Source organism: Vicugna pacos, chromosome 4 (genome assembly GCF_048564905.1).
Source record: "Vicugna pacos chromosome 4, VicPac4, whole genome shotgun sequence".
Lineage (NCBI taxonomy): Eukaryota > Metazoa > Chordata > Mammalia > Artiodactyla > Camelidae > Vicugna > Vicugna pacos.
Genome location: NC_132990.1, coordinates 68,228,316 through 68,248,588, shown reverse-complemented (window position 1 = coordinate 68,248,588; position 20,273 = coordinate 68,228,316). Strand labels below are relative to the sequence as shown.

General features: G+C 52.5%; 1 protein-coding gene across 7 annotated transcripts in view; it reads left to right on the top strand.

Annotated features, from left to right (window-relative positions):
• The window catches only part of TTLL11 (tubulin tyrosine ligase like 11), a 227,283-nt gene extending 220,300 nt beyond the window's left edge, over window positions 1-6,983 (top strand). For 6 of the 7 annotated variants that reach the window (XM_072960060.1, XM_072960068.1, XM_072960063.1 and 3 more), the window contains one exon: window positions 6,110-6,983. In XM_072960060.1, coding sequence (XP_072816161.1) covers window positions 6,110-6,402 — 293 coding nt within the window. In that variant the 3' untranslated portion in view covers window positions 6,403-6,983. The remainder of the gene's footprint in view (window positions 1-6,109) is intronic. The other variant, XR_012072252.1, reaches the window with a different exon arrangement.
• Window positions 6,984-20,273: the final 13,290 nt, after the last annotated feature.

The window sequence follows — 20,273 nt, the reverse complement described above, 5'->3', positions numbered from 1 at the left end:
CTTGGACCAGTGCCGTAGCCCCCTAAAGGGTCTCCCTGACTTCTTTCACACGTGCCCCTACCACCAGCTCTCCACACGGCAGCCACAGGGACCACATCCCTTCGAAACTTCTCAGTGGCCTCCCATCTTCCCCAGCATGAAATCCAAAGTGCCACCCTGGTCTGCAGGGCCCTTGTGGCCTGGCCTGCTAGAACCTTTCAGGTCCAGTCTCCCCCGGGGCAGACGGAGAAGGGCAGGGCCCCGCAGAGGGCAATGGAGCTCCCCCCACCCCCACCCCCAAGAGGTCAAGTGATGACGCAGGAAGACACTGGGGATGTGCGGTTTCTCAGAAACCAAGACAGGACTTAATGCAAAGTTGGAACAATTTCATGCTTTTCCAGCTCCATCATTAGTCCTGTAAAAACAACTGACTGAGTCTGCTTTCAATCAGAGTGTCTTAAAGGGCAGACATTTTTTAGTCCAAAGTCAAGCCTCTCACAGCTCGGGGGCAAGGCCTTTCGCAAGCAGGCCCCTTTTAGCAGGTGGGCTTTTGGAGCGGAGTATGAACAGACTGAACTTGGCAGTGGAGAGGGGAGGGGACGATGGTTCTCAAAGTGGGGTTCCCACCAGCAGCCTTGTCACCGCCTGGGGACGTGTTAGAAGGGTAGGTTCTCAGACCTCCAGAATCAGGACCTCGGGGTGGGGGGGGTGGGGAATTCTAACAAGCCTTCTGGGTTCTAACAAGCTTTCCAGGGGACTCGTGACTTTGAGAGACTCTGATCTGGGGCATCTTGGTTTTGTAAGTCTGCACATTGTTGGAGAGAAGAATCATCCCAGGTTGTCACTCCTTTTGCCCCTCGGCTTACCTCTGTGTCTCCAGCTGTAAAATGGGAATAATAAACCTGCGCCGCAAGATTGTTAAAAGGTGCATGGTCCCAAGGCTGTTGATTGCATCTTGACAATCATTCCCCCTGCCTTTAGAGAGTTTTTATTCTCTGTCACTGTGTTATATACATAGTTATGTGCATAAATTTCTTTATTATTTAAAAAAAGATTTTTAGAAAAAGGTTCACAATCTATTCAAGTAGATTCCGTGGATCTTTATTGGTGCCTGCTCTGTGCTAGGCTGTGCTGGGCCCCAGGGACACAGAAGACTGGGACATGGTCCCTGCCTCTGGGAGCACAGAATCCCAGAGGACACAGCCTCATACCACAGAATCTGGGTTGGGGGCATATTTTAACTAATATTTATTTTTTTCTAATTCTTATCAATAATGAGCATGAATTATCTTATTTGGAAAAATACAGAAAAGTAGAAAGAAGGATATAAAAGTACTTTACGGAACACCACCCCCAGCCCCACCCCCATACTGTAAATAAGTTGGCAGTAAATACCACTGTGGACGTTGTGTTTTCCTTTGGACGGAATATTTTGGAATGCTCGAGTGGCTCTTAAAACTTTCACCAAATTGCTTTTCAAAAGTCCAGAGCAGTTTCACCTCTATCTCACTGTTACCCTGATTTTACATTTTTGTTAGTTTAACAGGTCAGCCCCCATGGCTTCCGTGGGACTGGCTGTCTTCTCTGTTGGTTGTTTAGTGTATGGTCATTCATGTGCTTCGTCCATTGGGGAACTCTATCAGGTGTAAGGATTTTTAACGTGCAATTAATCACCAAACCAACCTTACATTAAGAAAAAAAAAGATATTCCTAGTGTTTCTTGTAAGGAAATAAATCAACCAGAAAATTTGAAAGGAATAATAGTAAAAAAAAAATGTAACTGGTCTCAGTGTCTGACTGTGTGGTGAAATGCTATTTAAGGCAAGATGTGATGGAAAATTATACCAATAATAAAATAACGTTACGAAGCCTGCATAGCAACAGACAGATGTTTATGGTATCTGTGCGCGTTGTTGATACAACTAAGTGGAAACATCTTCTTTGGGCAGGTCGGTCCGCGAGGACTTGGGTTCCAGAGGGAGGACAATGCATGAGCTTTGTTGTGTTTTCTGCAGAGTCTCACTGTATTTTACAGCAGATGCTCATAAGGAAGGAGCAAGGCCCAGACAGACCATGTGGGCGGTCTGTGGAGGACCCTGGGAGGGGTGGGAAACTCCCTGGCCTGAGCCCCAGCTCACCGCTCACGAGGGGGCCCCGGCAGCCCTGCTCCCGGAACGTGTTATTTTAAGCACGTTTCCTCCCCCAGTCCTCCTCCTCGAGCCACCCCCAGCTGCTCAAAGCCTTCCTCTGAAGCTCAGTGAATACTGACCTGGGTCCCAGCCGCCGTTTCCTGGGCCACCTGGATGAAATGAGGATCAAGGATGACCTCCTGTAAACTCACGCTCACAGCCCTTTAGGATGGCCGTGCCCATGGTGTGTAGGTTTGGGGTGTCCCTCCTCTCAGCCCTCGCTGGCCTTCAGGCTCACTCAGACACATTCAACAGGGTTGAGCAAAGCAGGCGGAGATGTCAGTGTAGACAGCCCTTCTCCCCAGTCCCCGGGCTGAGAAGGGTTTGGTTTGCTTTGGGGGCTGATGGTGGGAGGGGTAGAGTTTGGGGTCGGGAAACCCGGGGCCTAGTCCAGCTTCTGTCAGTTACTGTCTGTGTGACTTGGCGCCTCGTTTACTGCTGCCCTTTCTGTAAAATGAAGATGCTAGACGAAGATTCTGGAGTCTCAGGAGGGATGGGGCCTGGCCGGGTATGAAGATCCAGGAGTCCCTTAGGGGAGGGAGGCCTGTGAGCGCCGGGCTCGGTGCCGCCACTCGCTGGCTTGAACAGAGAGCAGTCTCTTTGTCTGGCATATTGGACTCCCTCCCAAAATTTCATTTGAGTAAGAAAACAAAAGAAAACAAACCCCCCAAATCCCATAAGGATTCTATTACTATTTTTAAAAAGAAATCCCCAGACTGGAAGATGTGCTCCAGCTGTTACAGGTATGGGACCACAGCTCGGAGCACATCTCAGTTTACCCCGACACCTCAGGGGCCCCCTGCTCACTTCCTCTGCCCCTCCAGCCCTCTCCAGAGTCTGGTCCAGCTGGCCCGTCCCCCGCCCGTCCTGCTGAGGCCCCTGGGTTATTACTGAGCCCCGTGCCCACCTCCTGCCTGTTCTCTGCCCAGCCCACCACCCCCGTTCATCTCTGCCACCAAAGCCCTACCCATGTTTCAGGGCCCAACTCAGGTGCCCCCTTTTCCACAAGCCACTTTTGAGCCCCTTAACCTCCTAGGCCCCCCTCCCCCCACCACCACCAGTCACTGACCTTGCTGTTTCCTTCGGGTTCTGCATATTTCCATCAAGCCAATCTGTCCTCCACAACCGTGGTCTTGCCTCCAGAGTGTGGAGGGGTTTCCAGGAATAAGGTACAGAATCAGCTGTGCATCAGGTCTGGGCTCAAATCCCAGCCCTGCTACTTAACCAGTATGTGATCTGATGGCAAGTTATTTCATCTCTCTGGGCCTCAGTTTTCCATCTGCACAATGGGAGTTATAGTGAGACTCAGAGCACTGGGCCCAGCGTACCTGGCTCATGCAAGAGTCCATTCCCCTCACTGCTTCTTTTATCGTGTGTGTGTGTGTGTGTGTGTGTGTACACAAAACTTTTTGTCAAAGTCGAACATATACGCAGAAAGTTTGCATTGTATTTTTCAAAGTAATACATGTGCGTGACTTCAACTTCAAATAGTAGCAAAGGGTTCAGAATTAAAAGCAGCTGCCCCTGCCTCGCCTCTTTCCACCCTCTAGAATTTCCTGTTGCAGATTTCTTAATTGCACACATGTTTACTGCAGAAAATCAGAACGTGTAGGCAAGCAAAATAGAAAACCAAGCTGAACACATTAAACCCCACTTCTCATTTTGGAATGTCCTCTTTCAGACGATTTAGCCATGGTTTTTTTTTTCTTCCAAGAGAAAGTCTTCGTTGTATTTTTTCTGTGCGTTATAGCTCTAATCACAGTCTGCCTTCAATGAAGGGAAGGAAACGAGTATTTGTTGGGGAAAAGTTGCCCAGTCCTCGCTATTCAGAGTGTGATCCAGGGATCAGCGGCTGGCTACCACTGGGATGCTTGTTAGAAATGCAGTGTCTCGGGCCGCACCCCAGAATCCGCATTTTGACAAGATCGTGGTGACTGGCCTGCACATTAAAGCCGGGGAGGGCAGTGCAGACCAGAGCTACTCAAAATTGCAGTCCGTGGACTGTCCCTCCAATCCTGGACAAGAGACTCGAGCCCGAATGTAAACACGTGCGGCTTCCTCTATAAAGAGCACGTCTTGCCACAAAGTACTGCCAGCTGAACTAAACAATGTGATTGATGAGGAGGGAGATTTACATTCCGGCCCGAGCTCCTTATCTCATCAGGGACCAGGGACACGCAGTTCCTGGACTTAGCACCCGTCTGCCGACCACACTAGGAGTTGCGCTCTTGAGATCACGTCGTTGGGAAGTTGGGGGCTGGGACTGCACTGGGTTTCTCTGGCCTTAGAGCCTGGCTTCTTCACCCTGCTTGTATCAGACCCTCCCACACACGCACGCACACCCCCTAGGAGAGCCCCGGCCCAGAGTCGGTAATTAGGAAATGTCTTCTCATTGAGACTGAGGCCTCCATCCCCCCGTGTCTCTGTCCGCACCAGGCGTCTGTTTACATTAAAAGGGTTACTGTTCTCTTTATCAGCTCCTCCTGTCAAGAACAAGCAGGGGACTTGCAGAATGTCTGGAGTCAAAGGGAAGTTGAGCAAAAAGCTTTGGTGGACTTGGGAGGAGACACGAAAACCCCAAAAAACATTCTCTGCTCAGCTCAAGTTCCCAATGCAGAAAGACCTCTCAGATCCCAGGGTCCAAACATTATCCAGTATTTACAAACTGCAGGCCGGGCTTCTGCCTGCAGTGACAGGAGCAGGTGACTGACTCATCTGAGCCAGGAAGCAAGGCCACTGGGAGGGTGTGGATTAGCGGAGGTGGAGCTGGCCTCATCTAAAATATCACATGGCACTCGGTCCAGCCTTAGATCCACCTTCCCCAAGGAGCCCAGAGAATCCCATGAATTCAGACTTTGGGGTTCATTTTCACTAGGACATTGGGAAGACTCCGAACCTTTCACGCAGCACAACTTAGTTCAAAGAGTTGGAAGTCAAGAGTTGGAATGTCCAGGCCACAATTCTCAGGCTGTGTGACCTTGGGGAAGTTACTCAACGTCTCTGAGGGTTAGTTTCCTCATCTGTAAAGTGGGGCATAATAATAAAGACCTCTGTAAAGAGCCAGCACCAACTCATTCTTTCTCTCAGTCAAGAATTCAGTCCATCCATAGCGAGCACCTTCTGGTTGACACAGAACCACACAAATAAACACTGAACGAGCCACAAGAGGTGCAACAAAGTTTATGGGAAGCCTGTACTGGGGCCCAGTCTAATCTAGGGCTCCAGGAAGGTTTTACTGAGTGAGTGATTTTCAGCTCAGACCCCAAGAATAAGCAGGAGCTTCTGAGGCAAAGCAGGGGAAGAAGATTCCAGAGGCATAGTGAGGACTACTGTTAACGCCTTCCGGAATATAGCTTTGGGTAGAGAGCAGGGGTCAGGTGTGTTTCCTTTTTTACATAAAGCAAAATGCACTCATCTTAAGGTACAGTCTGCGGAGTTTTGACAAACGCACCCACCCTCGTGACTGCCACCTCTGCTAGGATGTAGAGCACTGCCCTCAGACGGGGCTTATCTTGGTACACTTTTCTCTCATTATAAAAGCAGCGGGCTGGGCGACCTTGGGGAAGGTCACTTTATGGTGGAGTAGAGGGATAAGGCCTTGGGCGAGGTTTAAATCCCAGCCGCCCACCCCCCCCCCCCCCCCCCGCTTTCTACCCGCTTGACTGTGCCCAGGTCTCTCCACGTCCCTGAGACTCAGTTTCCTCCTCTGTAAACCAGGCTGAATTGAACGTTCTTCACAGGGTTGCCTGAGGGACGGAATCCTAGTGGTTGCGACCGTCCAGCTGGCCTGGTGCGAGGCGGGCCCTGAGTCAGCCCTGTTTCGTTTCCAGATTGGAAACAGCGGTGGGGAGAGAGCCTGGTGGCTGGAGTTGGGCCTTCCCGGAGCAGCGTGTGAGCGCTTCCGCACACACCCTCCCCTAACGCCAGTCTCTCGTCCACAGGGATGTGCCTGCAGGCCTTCGTGGAGGCTTTCTTCTACCTGGCGCAGAGGAAGTTCAAGATGCTGCCACTCCACGAGCAGGTGGCCTCGCTGATCGACCTGTGCGAGTACCACCTATCCGTGCTGGATGAGAAGCGCCTGGCGTGTGGCCGCAGGGGCACAGTGGGGGCCCGGCCCCCAAGCAGTGGCACCCCACAGGAGGCCGCCCCCGCAGCCCAGCTGGCCGAGGGCCACCCTCCACCCTGCACAAACAGTGCCCACAGGCTCTCCCATTCTAGACACAGTCCGTCCTGAGGGCTGCTCTGTCCTCCCGGAAGAAGATCGAGCCCTTGGGGGCCCAAGAGATGCCCCCTCCCCACGCCAGCTTCTCGCTGGTGGAGAGATGGCGCGATGCTGAAACTTCCTGCCTGAGATTCCCGCTAACCATCTCTGTATTATGCTGAGCTGCGCTTCGAGAGGCTGCCTGATTCTCGCCCGCCCTCCTCCCGGCGCCTCTTGGTGGCCCACCTGTTTGCGAGCCATCAGCGGACATATGATATCCAAAACGTGACAGATGGCATCTTCTATTCTGGGCTCACAGAAAGCCACAACCGGGATAAAACTGCTGTGTTTGGGGCAGGGGGTACCAGCCACCCCAAGACTGAGAGCCGGGGAGAGGAAAGAACCTATGGCAGCCGAGTCTGGGGGCTGCCGGGGCCCCCGAGAGAATACGTTTAGAGCCCGGGAACATCATGTTTGTTTCCTACCACCCGTTCTGTGAAAATGAAGTTGAAATATCCAGGAGGCGTGCGCGACTCTCCCACCCCAATCATGTGCTGCGTGGGTGTAGTTAACAGACCGGCCTCGCTGATTTCATTAACGTGCCTGTTGCTGCAGCGTTCAGTGTGTTATTAATTAAGATATGATTAACTAAGTGGTAACTAAGGAAGGCTCCTAGGGTCTTGGAGCTGGCAGGAGCCTCCGAGGTCATTTTGTCCCATTTTTGTTTGCCCTTGACCCCAAAGCAGGAGCCCCCTGGTCACAGGCCTCTGATTGGAGCCCTCCCCAGGTGGGGCACTCACCGCATGTGCCCAGCGTGTGCTGGGTGCCCTGGGCAGGAAGAGGGGGCTTCAGAGGGGGACAAGGGAAGTAAGACCTGCGTAAGGATCATAGCGAGCGGGAGCTTGATGTCAGGAGTCGGGAAAGGGGGAGTCGTGCTCTCCCTTCCACGAGGCCCTTTCCTTGTCTCCATCTGTGTCTGCAGGCAGCTCCCCTTCGGAGGGGAAGCCTCGGAGACAGGAGCCTGCCCTTGCAAAGCCAAGTTCTCCAGAGTGTTATTGGATTTCGGGTTATTGTGGCCCTTCCAGGGGGTCCTCTTTAAGGGGCCCTGGGAGGAGCTGACCATCAGGCTCTGAGTCAACAGGATGGAGGGTCTTTGAAGGTGTTAATTAGCATGGTACCTGGCACATAGTAGGACTCAGAAAAAGCTCATGATTGGAGGGCGAAGGGGAAGGTCATGGGTGGCAGAGGTGTGTCCTAGACCAGCACATACATATTCTGTCTACTTTTCTTTCTTCTAACATCCTTCCTGGTCTCTGATCTAAGTCCCATTCACTCCATCCGGTGGGAGCAGTTGACTCAAGATCCAACACAGAGCTTGGTACATCGGAGGTGCTCAAAAAGTGTCTGTTGAAATGAATGACTTGGACTCACCCTCCTAGGAATATTTTTCAGCCCAAAGGGAAGGTTGTTAATCCCAGATCGCTCCAAACATTGGCGAATTTTAGAGCAAGGGGCCTTCTGTTAATCCTTGCCTGAGCCTCGTTCTGACCCGAAGCCCACTTTCTCAAGAGTAAAGCCTGCCTCGCCCTGCAGTGTGGCTCCCCAGCAATGCCCCCATCCCGCTGCCTCTCCCCTCCTGCTCCTCGGGGCCCAGGGCAGCCCCAAGGCCGCAGCCCTTCCCCAGGCCAAAGGGTCCCAGCAATGCCCAAGCCCTGCAGAGCTCACACTGGGCTGTTCAGTCATGGGAGACTGTCTTTCTGTAATGAAAATGTCTCTATTTTCCCAGCAAAAAGCAGACCAGGTGGCCTAAGACGGGAGGAGCAGCAAGTACCTCCCACATGGGGACATTTTAGAGGTGTCATCAGCTTTCTCCTCCAGTCTCCTCGGGCAGTTTCATAATGCTGTTCCCATTTTCAGAGGAGAGAGAAAAAAAAAAACGGCCTGGGAGGTCACATGGAAGGTCAGGCCTTGGTCTAGCTCTGTCCATCCACTCCAGAGCCCCATCACCTCTATGTCCCCAGGTGATTGTGAATCTGACTCCAAACACAGACCGCTGTGGGTCCTCCCTGCTCTGGGGCTGCCTGGGGCCCCCCAGGGCTCTGCACACTGTCACACTGGTGGCATGGGCCAGGGAGATCAGTGTTCCTAAATAGTCCACTATGAGAAACAATCTGAAGACTCTTCCCGCTCTCCCAAGGGATGGAGTGCCATTTTCAGGTTCAAACCCAACCAAGTACGTTGAATTTTTTTTTTTTCTAATTATCAATAGGCTGAATTCCAGCCACATTGTTTGGGGTGGCACGTGAATGTCAGCTCTCAGGAGGAGAACTGTCCTCTCCCCACCCCGTGCACATCACTTGGAGGCAGATTGCAGGGCAGGCTCCCAGGGTCACTGTCTAGAAGGAGCCCCTCCTAGGCAGACAGGGCCTGAGGAGCCCGGCAGCCCGAGGTGAGCGCTGGGGAAACGAGGCCACCGTTTTCCAAAAGGCCAGTAAGTGACAGTGTGGCCCGGTTTTGTCAACACCATTGAACAGGAAGGCTCAGAGGCTGCTCCAATGCTAGAGTGAGTGGTAGGAGACCCACCACCTCCTCGTGCCTAATAGGAAGCCCCACTGTGTTTATCCCCGTTGGTAATTGGCGGCTCATTTTTCAGGGTATAATTGAAGTGATCACAAAAGCAGGCGTCTCCGTCCTCCTGGAAGAGAGATGCTCCGTGTGGAGCAGAGTGCCTATGCTCTGCCTGTGGGATCAGCCCATCCCTGGGAGGGCCCTCAGGCTCCATCTCGATCTCTCCTCCCTCATTCCCTCCTGCTCTTCCTCCCCATCCTGCTGATGCCCCGACACACAGTCCAGCCACACCCTGTCACTGCTCACTGACTGAGTCCTTGCGGGGCTGGGGCCGGTACCCAGAGTGAGTTCAATAAGCAGATGAGATCAGGCTCAACCTGCTCCAGCTCCGGGTACCCGCATCCCTGGACTGCTGCCCCTCCAACCTTGCCTGCCTGCCTCCCTTGCCCCGTCTGGTGTGCCCAGACAGCGTCCTTCCCCCTTCCATGCTGGCCCGGCCTGCCCCCATCCTTCCTGCCTCCCGGAGGGTGCGCTTGGCTTCTCTGCTGTTCTGGTCAGGAGCTCAGTCTTCACAGCCTGGTCAGAATGGCGCCTGCAGTAGGTGCTTGTAAAGACGATTTGAATTCGGTTCGGCTGTTAGCAGTGCAGGTCCTGACAGGCCCCTCCCTGTGCGCAGAGGCAGGGCCTCTTGGAGACAGGAGCCTCCATCCCCCACACTCCTGGATCCCTCTTGCTTGTCATCCATCCACTTTCCCAGCTCAGACCTCGTCATCTCTTGCCTGTGCTTCATCAGGCTTCTGCCTCTCAACCCCCTCAACCCATCTTCCATCCCTATCAGCCCAGAAACAACTCTGGGAAGCCCAGGGCTGACCGCACGAGCCCCTGAATCCATCATCCCCCTCTCTTCCCAGATAAAGCCCAAGCTCCATAACCCTACATTCAAGGCCCCTCATGATCCAGTCCCTTCCTCCTTTTCCACCCTAACTCCACGCTCGGCCCCCGCCCCTGTGGGCCAGTCTCTGTGCTTCCCCTGCCCTTTGTGAATGTTGGGACCACTTGGGAAGCCAGTGTGCCAGTTCCATCCCCCACCCATAGGAGGGCCACAGGGCCCAGCCATGCTCAGTGCTCTCCTGCCCTGCTGTCCCCTCTGCTGGATAGCCTCCTCCCTCCGAACAATGGAAATTTATCTTTCAAGGTCCCACTCAATTGTCCCCACTGCAGTCCCCCAAACAATGAACCGCCCCCTCCTCCTACTTGCAAGAACCTGGAAAGTCCTTTGCTATCACACGTGTGTGTGCTCTCACGACGTCAGCTCCCACCAGCTGTGAGTTCTTTCAGGGTCAGGCAGGTGCTGGATTCGCGCTGGCCCCTCGGGCACCGAGCAGGGGCCCTGCAGGTGCTGGCAACACTAGTGTGACTGTCTGGCAGGCTCGGTGAGGAGCCCGACTGGTTCTCCCTCTCCCTGCGGATGCCCCGAGGATTTGATCTGTGAACACCTCCATGTCCCTGGCGACTCGTTCCCCCCACCCCCGGGCGCGACAGCTGTCCCAGGACCCCAGCAGGCAGTGACTCCTCTGACCCTGGGTAGTCCCTCCGTGTTCCTTTGTGTCCTGGCTCAGATCTGGACTGTGTCCCCCGTGGGCACCTCCATCCCTTTCAGCCTCGGAGACCAAAGGCCACCGGGCTGGATGGTGCTCACCACAGCTCTGGCTCCATCTGGCATCCAGCCTGTCTCTCCAGCATTTGTGGTGGGTGTGGGGTGGGGTAGAAGGATGGGGTTGGTTAGTTCAGAGCAGATAATCCCAGTGTGAATGGAGTGAGTACCACCAGGTTGGGGAGGAGCCCAGACATTGGAATGGTATTCCATTGCTTTCTAGAACCAACTCCCTTCCCCACGCGAGTGTAACAACATCTATTCGATGCTTCAGTTTGCAAAGTACTTTTACCTCCATCCTCTCATCTGATCCCCCCAACGACCCAGCGAAGGGTGAGGATTCTTATCACCCTCTGCACAGCTGCGGGCACTGATGCCCAAGGCCTCATAGCCAGAGAGGCACAGCCCAGCCCCAAACCCCACGCTCCCTTCTCGGCCTCATAACTGCCCTGCACGGAGCCGCAACGCTCCTACAGCCCAGCGGGGAGAGGGCTTTGGCCCCGTGTCACAGACACAGAAACCCGTGGCTCAGGGAGGCTGGGTGATCGCTCAGCTAGTCCCGGAGCTCTGGGGCTCGGCTTGGGGCTGTCCCACCAGTCCTCTCGCCCTAAGCACCCCAAGCCGAACATTCTACGGGCTCCAGGTTCATCAGCCACACAAGGTGGGTGACAGGTCCTCTCTCACTTTGTCTCTGGGAGCAGACGAAGAGAAACGGAAAGTATAATAATACACGTGAAAGCGCTTTGTAAACTCAAGTGCTGCAGGAATGCCGTGCCATCTTCAGACTGGCTTCTGGGTTCCTGCAGAGTCTAAAAGGATGAAAGGAAACGGTTCCTCGTCGAACGCTGTAATCCATCAAGACCAACGAAGCCAGAGCAGTCAGCTCCTCTCCCTCTCCACCCTGCTCATCTGCACAGACTTGAAGACATTCACAGGGTGAAAAATGGTTTCTGCTGCTCCTCCGGCCTGAAATTTGCCTTGTGATTGGCAGAGTATTACTCCAAAATAGCTTAATTTTTTTTTCTGTTTCTTAATTAATGCCCTAAACTCCTTGGCTCCATCACTGAGAACTGGACTTGAATATTTGCCATTTGAGCCCCTTCCCTCAAAGCTCAGGGAAGAGGAGCCCTGCGGTCAGTGGCTGAGAGAGCCATCCTCCTCAGGACAGTGAGCATGAACTGAAAATCCACTTCGCCCTGATTGATATTTTTGCCAGTCTCCTATTTAGTTTGATGGATGTGGGAGAAATTTTCCCATATGGCACATGAATGTCTCCCTCATGAAATAAGTTCAAATTTCTTTCTGTTCCTAGGGACAAAGGAGCTTGGCAGAATAGTCAACATATTTAATTATCTCCATCTCTAGTAACAAAAAAATCTTGATTTTTCTATAACTGGAAAAACCATGCAGTATACTGCTTACACACACACGTGCACACACACACACTGAACAGCATTGAGCTTTGGTATAAAATGGCAAAATTACTGATGTGTTGCTCATTTCTGGCAAATTTCTTCTGAGCCTTTTATTTTAGTTATTTATTTTTAGGGGAGGAGGTGATTAGGTTTATTTATTTACCAATTTTTTAAGTGGAGGTACTGGGGGTTGAACCCAGGACCTTGTGCATGGTAGGCAGGCATTTTACCACTAAGCTATCCCCTCCCCCTGAGCCTTATTTAAAGAGCTGAGGAAAGGGGGTCTTTGCAGCCTCGTGGGAAGCATTTCCTCCGATACAAAGGCGTTTGCTAAGATTCTGATTGCTAAGATTCAGGCCATGGGGACATTGCCTGCCCCTCACCATGGCCCCCCAGGCTCCTCCCAAGCCACAGAAGCAAGGCAAGGAGCTGGGCAATGAAAGGAGTTGGCAGGGGTAATTTTTGCACAGAACCTCTTGATCAGAACCAGGAAAATGAGAATCCCCGCCCTCTTCCTGGTCCCCAGTGGAGATGGGGTCATGACCCATGTGAAGAGCCTGGCGGGGACTCGGCACCGGGAAAGTGTCTTCATAAATGTCCTTTGAGAAAAGGATGGGTCTCATTATACTGGGACCAGACGGATGCCAGGGATCACTTCCGCCCACTTGGCCGGCCCTGACAGGCCAGGCTCCTCCAGGTCTGGCCCGAGGCCCCGCGTGCACGCGCCCTCCTCCCTTTGCAGGGGCTCTGCTGCCCGGCTGCCGCTTCTGCCTCTTAAAAGCCTTTAAAAATTCTTTATTAAATTTTCATGACGCATGAAGTCAAGGTTCTGTTACTTGGCCTCAGTTGTCTTGGTAACTTTGTAAAATGCAATAATAAAGCAGAGCTGAGTGTTACTGAACACAGGCCCCTTGGAGGAATGGCTGCAAAGTAGTGACAATTTCTTCCGTGTGATCGTTGGTGACAGCAAATCCAGTGGGTAGACAGGGCTTGTTCATTTGGGGTCAGTTGGAGAGAAAGGGGATCCTTTTGATTTTTTTCTCCCCAAATGGTAATGTTTGCCAGGGGAGCTAAATATTGCCCAGAGGAACCTGTGAGATCCTAGGGGAGATGGAAGTAGTTTGGAAAACCCCCACCCCTCAGTCTGCTGAGGACAGTCTCCCTGAGGGAAGGAGTGACATGTCCCTAGAGTCTGGCCACCTGGCGGAGACTCTGTGGTGGGGCACCAGCCTTGGGGGAGGGGGCGGCCCTTTTCAGCTTCGTGTGTCCTGCAGCCTCTGCCTGCTGCTCCGGGGTGGGCTGGATGCGGGGCAAGCTCTCAGCTCACGGGGAGGCTCTGGGCAGGGCAGCTCCCTGGAGAACTGAGCCCCTCAGGCTGCACCAAAGAGGCCACCTGGTGCTGCTGGCACACCTGGTGGCTCCATCCCGAGGAACAGAAGCCCTCACCCCGTCCTGGCGCCACCCCTGCCCTGACCCTTCAGGAAGAGCCTATGTCTGCTGTGAACGTTCCCCAGCCTCTGGACCACCTGGGGGTTTTAAACTAGATTCCACAATGTCCAAAGGTAGCTTGGCTGCTCTGGGTTTGTTTGTTAGTCTGTTTTGGTTTTTGGTGGTGGTTCTGATTTTCATATTGCGGTTGCATGTAAGGAGAAAGCTTCAAATGCCGTCACCATCATCATCACTTCCAATTTTTCACCTGCGACAAAGCTGGGGGCCTGGGAGGAGTAACTGGTTTGAAGTCATGAGCAGAGCAGCCTCTTCCCCTCCACACCTGAGCCCAGCCGCCACTCCTGCCACTACTCCAGCCACTTGGACCCCGGAAGAAGTGCATCGTGCTGGCCACCGTGACCAGTGCCTGGGCGGGCTCACCCCAGGGCCCAAGACAGGAGCTGTTCCGTCCTCTCTTACTCACCACAGAATGGTCTTGGGGACCTTGGAGGGCGGCACCGGGCTCATTTCTCACTTGGGTCTAATCACCAGACACTCTCCATGCGACCTGCTCGGACGCTCACCCTCGGTACTCCTCCCTGGGCGCCTGCATAGATCTGCACTGAGCCGTTTCTGGGGCCAGCGGCATCAGTGGGTCCTTGGATCTGTCACTGTTGGTGCTGGTGCAAAATAGTGCCCAGACCGGCAGGTGAGAAGTCTGCGGGTGTGGCCCAGATACCAACAGCAAGCAGCCATTTACTTGAAGCCTCATGTCTTAGCTTTAAAAGTCCTGTAAATATTGCTTTGGGCTCCATATTACATCCATATTTCAGTCAGGATGCTGACTCAGATAACCCTCCAAATCGCAGCGGCTGAACACATGGAGATTTATTTCTTGTTGGTGCAAATATGATGGGGTCCAGGGGCTCTGGATATTATGCTCCCCTATGCAGGGTTCAGGCTGCTTCTTGCCTGGGTTCTGTTCCCTCAAGGGCAGATTCCCAGTTGCCTCTGAGAAGAGAAGACGGGAGGGTTGCAGGAATGGGTTGTTCAAGGGGCTCTACGTCAACTCTGCCCACATGCCCTTGGTCAGAACCTGGTCACCTGACCCCAACCTAAGTGCAGGGGATCCTGGGAAATGTATTCTTGCCTTACATCCAGGTCGAAAAAAGGAAATGGGACTTGGTGGACACATGGAATCATTTTACCTCAATTCATAGTAATTTTAATATAAAAATGCTTTTCTCTCCTTCAATCTTCAAATAAAATTTCTTCTCCAAGAAAATGACCGGGTTTCTCTTACAGCTAGCTGCACAGGGCACCCGCCCCCACCACCTACTCTCTTCTGGAGAAGCACAGAGTGACAGAAGGCACATGGGTTTCCTGAGACTTCAGAGTCAGGGGATTCTGGGGCATCTTGTATCTTCCCACCAAGAAATTCAATCCTCGGCTCTCTAGCTTGCCTGCAGCCCAGCCCCAAGCTCCTTGGGGAGCCTTCCCAACCTCTGGGAAACCCAGTCCAAAGCAGGTCACTGCTGAAGTTTCCCCTTGAGGAGGGGAGAGGCCAGGACTGGAGGAGGGATGAGAATCATCGACAGTGTGTCTGCCTTTCCCCAGCACACACGGTCCAAGGCACTGGGGGCCCTCTGGCCTAGAGACAGGTGGTCCGTCCAAGCCAGCTCCGGCTACCCCTGCGTACAGGCCTGCTGAGAAGGCAGGCCCTGCACAAAGTGGCCTCCGTGCAGGGAATCGAGTGGCATCAGGGCTCCTTCAGTTGCTGGTGGAAACTTCGTCACACCGTAGGGCAATGCGATGGGGCATGTAATCACGACCTTAATTCACATTGCCTGAGCACCTATGACGGCCAGACCAGGCCAGGCACATTCCAGGTGTTAGTTCATTTAGTTTGAGAAGCCCGTTCAGGAAAGGCAGACTCTTATCACTTCATTTTACAGTTGAGGACACTGAAGGTGTACACTGAGAGGAAGTGCTTGGCCGGAGGTGGCGCGGTTTGGAGATGCCAAAGCCGGTTTGTGGTCCCAGCCGCATGGATCCGGCATCCCAGACGGTTCTCCTCATGCTGCCGGGATGGGCGCCCCTTGGAGGGCTGGGTGAGTCCCGCCAGGGGAGGCGTCTGAGAGCACGTGGGAGTGGGGAGCTTGGGGGAGGCCTTGAGCAGCACCAAGTCAGCAAACCCTTCTCTGAAAAGCCCGGGCGTGCAATAAAAACCTGGAGGAAAGGCCCCACCGGGCTCTGCTTCCTGGAGGCCTCCCCAGCCCAGCCGGCTTGACGGCCTTGGCCTTGGGAGGCCTCGGGAGCTGCTCGGCCAGGCAGCGAAGGGACGGCGGAGGGGAGCCCGGGAGGCCACGCTCCCGCAAACAGGGCAGGAATGTGCCAGGCAGCGTGGGCAGGGGCGCTGGTGAAAAAACGATGACCACGTGTGGAGGACCCGCTTGGTCCCAGGCCCCAGAGTCACCCCGGCCATTGGGTGGCTTGACCCCCCCTTTTAAAGCCGGGGAAACTGAGGTCTGGAGAACCTTCCCACCTGGCCTTTCCCCAGCCCACAGGCCACCCTAGAGGCTCTGAAGTGGGACCTGCCAGGTTATTGCAGGTCAGAACGTCCCCGGACTCCACCCACGTGGGAGCCGCCAGCATCATGACATCCGGAACGTCTGCCCCGAGCCCGGGCTCCCCGTCCGGAAATGACACTCTCGTCTCAGCCCTTTCTCTCTGTGTGTGTGAAGTGGCACCTGATGGGAGGGGAAGGAGCAGGGGCCCTGTTACGCCAGAGAGGGGCCCTGACTGCCGGGAAACTTTCATGTACACTCCACATCCTTTACTTAATACAATAGGAAGAATATTACATAATTTACATAGGTTTCCTTTATTTAAAAAAGAAAACCCATATTTAAAAGAGTTTTGGTTCTTGTAATGTATCTGGAAAATTCACATTTATGGAAATTCATTCCCCGAGGACACTGGGTAAAATGGAACTCCCCCCAGCCCCCCTGCACGCGAATGACACACCATCACCTGGGTTTCTTGTTATTACCATAATTTTTTCTTTTTATCTTTTTTTTAATGTGTTAGTTTCAGGTGTATAGGAAAGTGATTCACATATATATTTATATATTCCTTTTTAGATTCTTTTCCATGATTGGTTATTACAACTGTATTAGAATATAGTTCCCTGTGTTATGCAGTAAGACCTTGTTGCTTATCTATTTTAAATATAGTTGTTTGTATCTGTTAATCCCAAACTCCCAATTTATCCCTTCCCCTCTTTTCCTTTTGATAACCAAAAGTCTGTTTTCTATGTCTGTGAGTCTAGTTCTGTTTTGTAAATAAATTTATTTGTATCATTTTTTAGACTCCACATGTAAGTGATATCACATGATGTTTGTCTTTCTCTGTCTGACTTACTTTACTTCACTTAAAGTAAGTAAAGTAAGTGAAACGTCCATCCCTGTTGCCTCAAATGGCATTATTTCATTCTTTTTTATGGCTGAGTAATATTCCATTGTATATATATACCACATCTTCTTTATCCAGTTATCTGTCAATGGTTGCTTCCATATGCTGGCTATTGTAAATAGGGCTGCTATGAACATCGGGGTGCATGTATCTTTTTAAATTAGAGGTTTCATCTTTTCCAGATACATGCCCAGGAGTGGGATTGCTGATCATATGGTAACTCTATTCTTAGCTTTTTAAGGAATCTCCATACTGTTCTCTATAATGGCTGCTATAATTTTTTAAAAATATGCAGTGGAGATACACACACACATAAATGCACATGTACTATTAATGCATACATCTGACCAAAACAAGCAAAAACAGCACAAAAAGACGTACAATGACCAGTAATCTCCGTTTTATCCATGTGCTTCAATTCTCCAGGCCGTCCCCAGAGACAACTAGATTCTGGGTTTTGTGTGTCCTTTCAAAGAGAGTCTGTGCATATACAAGAATTCTTACATATGTGTGTATCCAGTAACCCGCCCTCCGCTTCTCACTTAACGATGTTTCTTGGAGATTGTTGCATGATATGTACACATCAGCTGTCCTCGGGTTTTTTCAACGGCGCCATTGGCATGCCATTACGCAATGCACTGTAATTACTCACAACACTTTTGTTTACTTAACTGGTCCCCAGTTGATGCATTTAGGTTGTTTCTAGTTTTCTGTTACTACATAAAGTGCTGCAGGGACTCTTCCTGTACACACACCTTTACGCACACGTATGAGTGTGTCCTACAAGTCGGATCACTGGGTCGAAGGGTACATGCATGTTAAATTGCAATCAACGTTGTCAAATTGCCCTCCCAAGAGGCTGCACCGATTTTCAGCCCCACCAACAATGTGTGAGAGGGCCAGGTCCCCCCTCCTCCCCAACAGATCCTATTGTAAAAACACTAACCTCTGCCAATCAGTGGGTGGAAAACATAGCAACACCTCATTATAGATTTAATTTTTTTCCTCTTATGAATGAGGTTGAGACTCGTTCTTCTGTGTTTCACAGCCGTTAGAGTTTCCTTTTCTAGGAACTGGCTGCTTATGTTCTTTGCCCATTTTCCTACTGGTCTTTTTCTTATTGACTTGTAGCCATCTCTTTGCAGATGAAACAAGTTGGCCTTTCATCCTATTTTTTTGCAAAAATATGTGTTCTGTATTGGCCATTTTTTGCCAGCCAACTGTCTTCCTCTGCCTCCAACACATTCTCCACAGGCTGCCAGAAGTGACTTTTCAGAAATACCGACCTGATCCTGTCACCCTCCTACCTAAAGATGCGAAACGGCTTCCCGCCACCTGGGTCCAGCTCAGACTCCCCACTTGATTTGGGGGGGCTGTCCATTTGGGGCCCAGCCTTCCCCCAGCCCCACCAACAGGGTCACCAGGTGCAGTAATGAGGCTTGTGCACGGGGCAGGGGCAATGACACCCAGAGAAGAACATCAGGGGCGCCCCCTGGAGGTGAGCAGAGGGGCAGCCTTTGGAGCGGCTGTCTCTCTCTCCCGTGAACCTTAGCTCAAGACTCACAACACTTTTTGCAGTTCCTCAAAAGCCCCTGTGCCCTTCCATTCCTCCAGGGCTACATCCAGGCTCTTCCTTCTGTCCCTTCCTTCTGTTCCTCCTCTGCAAAGCTGACCTCACTTTCTCAGGCTGGCTCAGGGTCCCCCAGCCTTCCTGTGTCCCTTGAACCCACTTCAAGGTGATTCTCTCTCTAGGGCAGGGCTGTGTGCATTCACATCTGGATCCCACCCCCGCCCCCGGCAGAGGGGGTGCTCAGGAAATGTGTGTGGAGGGAATGAATGAGGAAATGAATGAAGGCAGCCTTCTTGTTTTAATTTAAGGTATCCTTGATGTACAATATTATAAGTTAAGGGTGAACAATGTAGTGATTCACAATTTTTAAAGATTATAGTCCATTTATAGTTATTGTGAAATATTGGCTCCATTCCCTGTATTGTACAATATATAGTTTATAGCTTATTTTATACATAATAGTTTGTACCTCTTAATCCCCTCCCTCTGTATAGCCGCTACCCCCACCCCGTCCCCACTCTAACCACTAGTTTGTTCTCTACACCTGTGTCTGTGAAGGCAGCCTCCTGACCACCAAACCCAGTGGGCATGAGGAGTGAGGGGTGAGTCTTCTCAGCCTGATGTAAATTTGCACACTTACCTGGTGGGCTGTTCTTTTGTGTAAATATCCATTAAACACTTTGGAAAATACAAATACAAAAAAAAACCCACAGCCACCTGGTTCTTCCCAGGTGATTATATAGTTGGCCCTGCTATTTTGCAGGAGGACTTTTTATTTAATAGGTCTGTGTATCTTTCCTGCTTATAAAAGGAGGCCCTTCAGGGAGCAGGTTATCCTCTCTCCCCTAAGCCCTCCAGGGGAGCATCACAGGAGGACTCGGTTGGCACAAACACCTCTGCCACGGGGCTCGCCCAGAGAAGCAGGCGCCCCAGGGACCCCTCCTGGTCTGTAGGGCCCAGTGGGATGTAGGCTTTAAAGCAGTTCCTTCCTCCTAAACCCCAAACCCTCACTGCCCAGCCCCATCTGGGCCAGCCCTCTATCCCTACTCAACCCAGAATGTGCCCACCGCTCCCCAGCCCTGCACCATCCCCCTGGCCACCTGCAGGGCCTCCTGCTGCTCCACCCACCGCCACACCTGGGTCTGCCATCCTTCCCCTGCATCCTGGGAGACCCTTACTCACGTAAGTTGGATAGTGGTCTTCCCAGCTGCACTTCCCTGCCTGGGCCTCGTGGCCCCTCTGGACTCCCGTGCCCTGCCCCCTGTGGGGTCTGTGCTCTACCAGCCCTGCCGGGGCCCCTCTCATCTGGCTAAGGCCCGCTCAGCCGGGCCACCCCTCTCCCTTCCTTCCCTCCCCTATACCAGCCCTGGGGTGGCGAGGAGGCTAGCAAAAACAGACATAGCCCTTCCCCGCCTGGAGCTGGAGGTTGGACAGGGGTTAAGTGTAGAGAGGTGAGCAGAGCAGAGAGGAGGGCTGAGCGAGGCCCCGAGGGGAAGTACAGAGAGAGGCTCAGAGGTTAAGGCCTGCGCGGGGAGGGGAGGCTGGCAGAGGGCCTGGCCCTGCAGGCAGCACAGGCCACACTGAAGGTGTCCTCCTTGCTGTGGGAGAGTGTTCAGAGGATGATATGATTGGGGTTGGGGTTTGAAAGCTAAACGAGCTTAGGATCTGGAGGGTGGACTATGGAGGGGGTGGAGAGGCTGGCTGGGAGGGTGTGCAGGGATCCAGGCAGCTGGAACCAGGCCCCTGTCCTGGCGATAAAGGGCACAGACTCAAGAGGCTTGTAGGAGTCAAAATT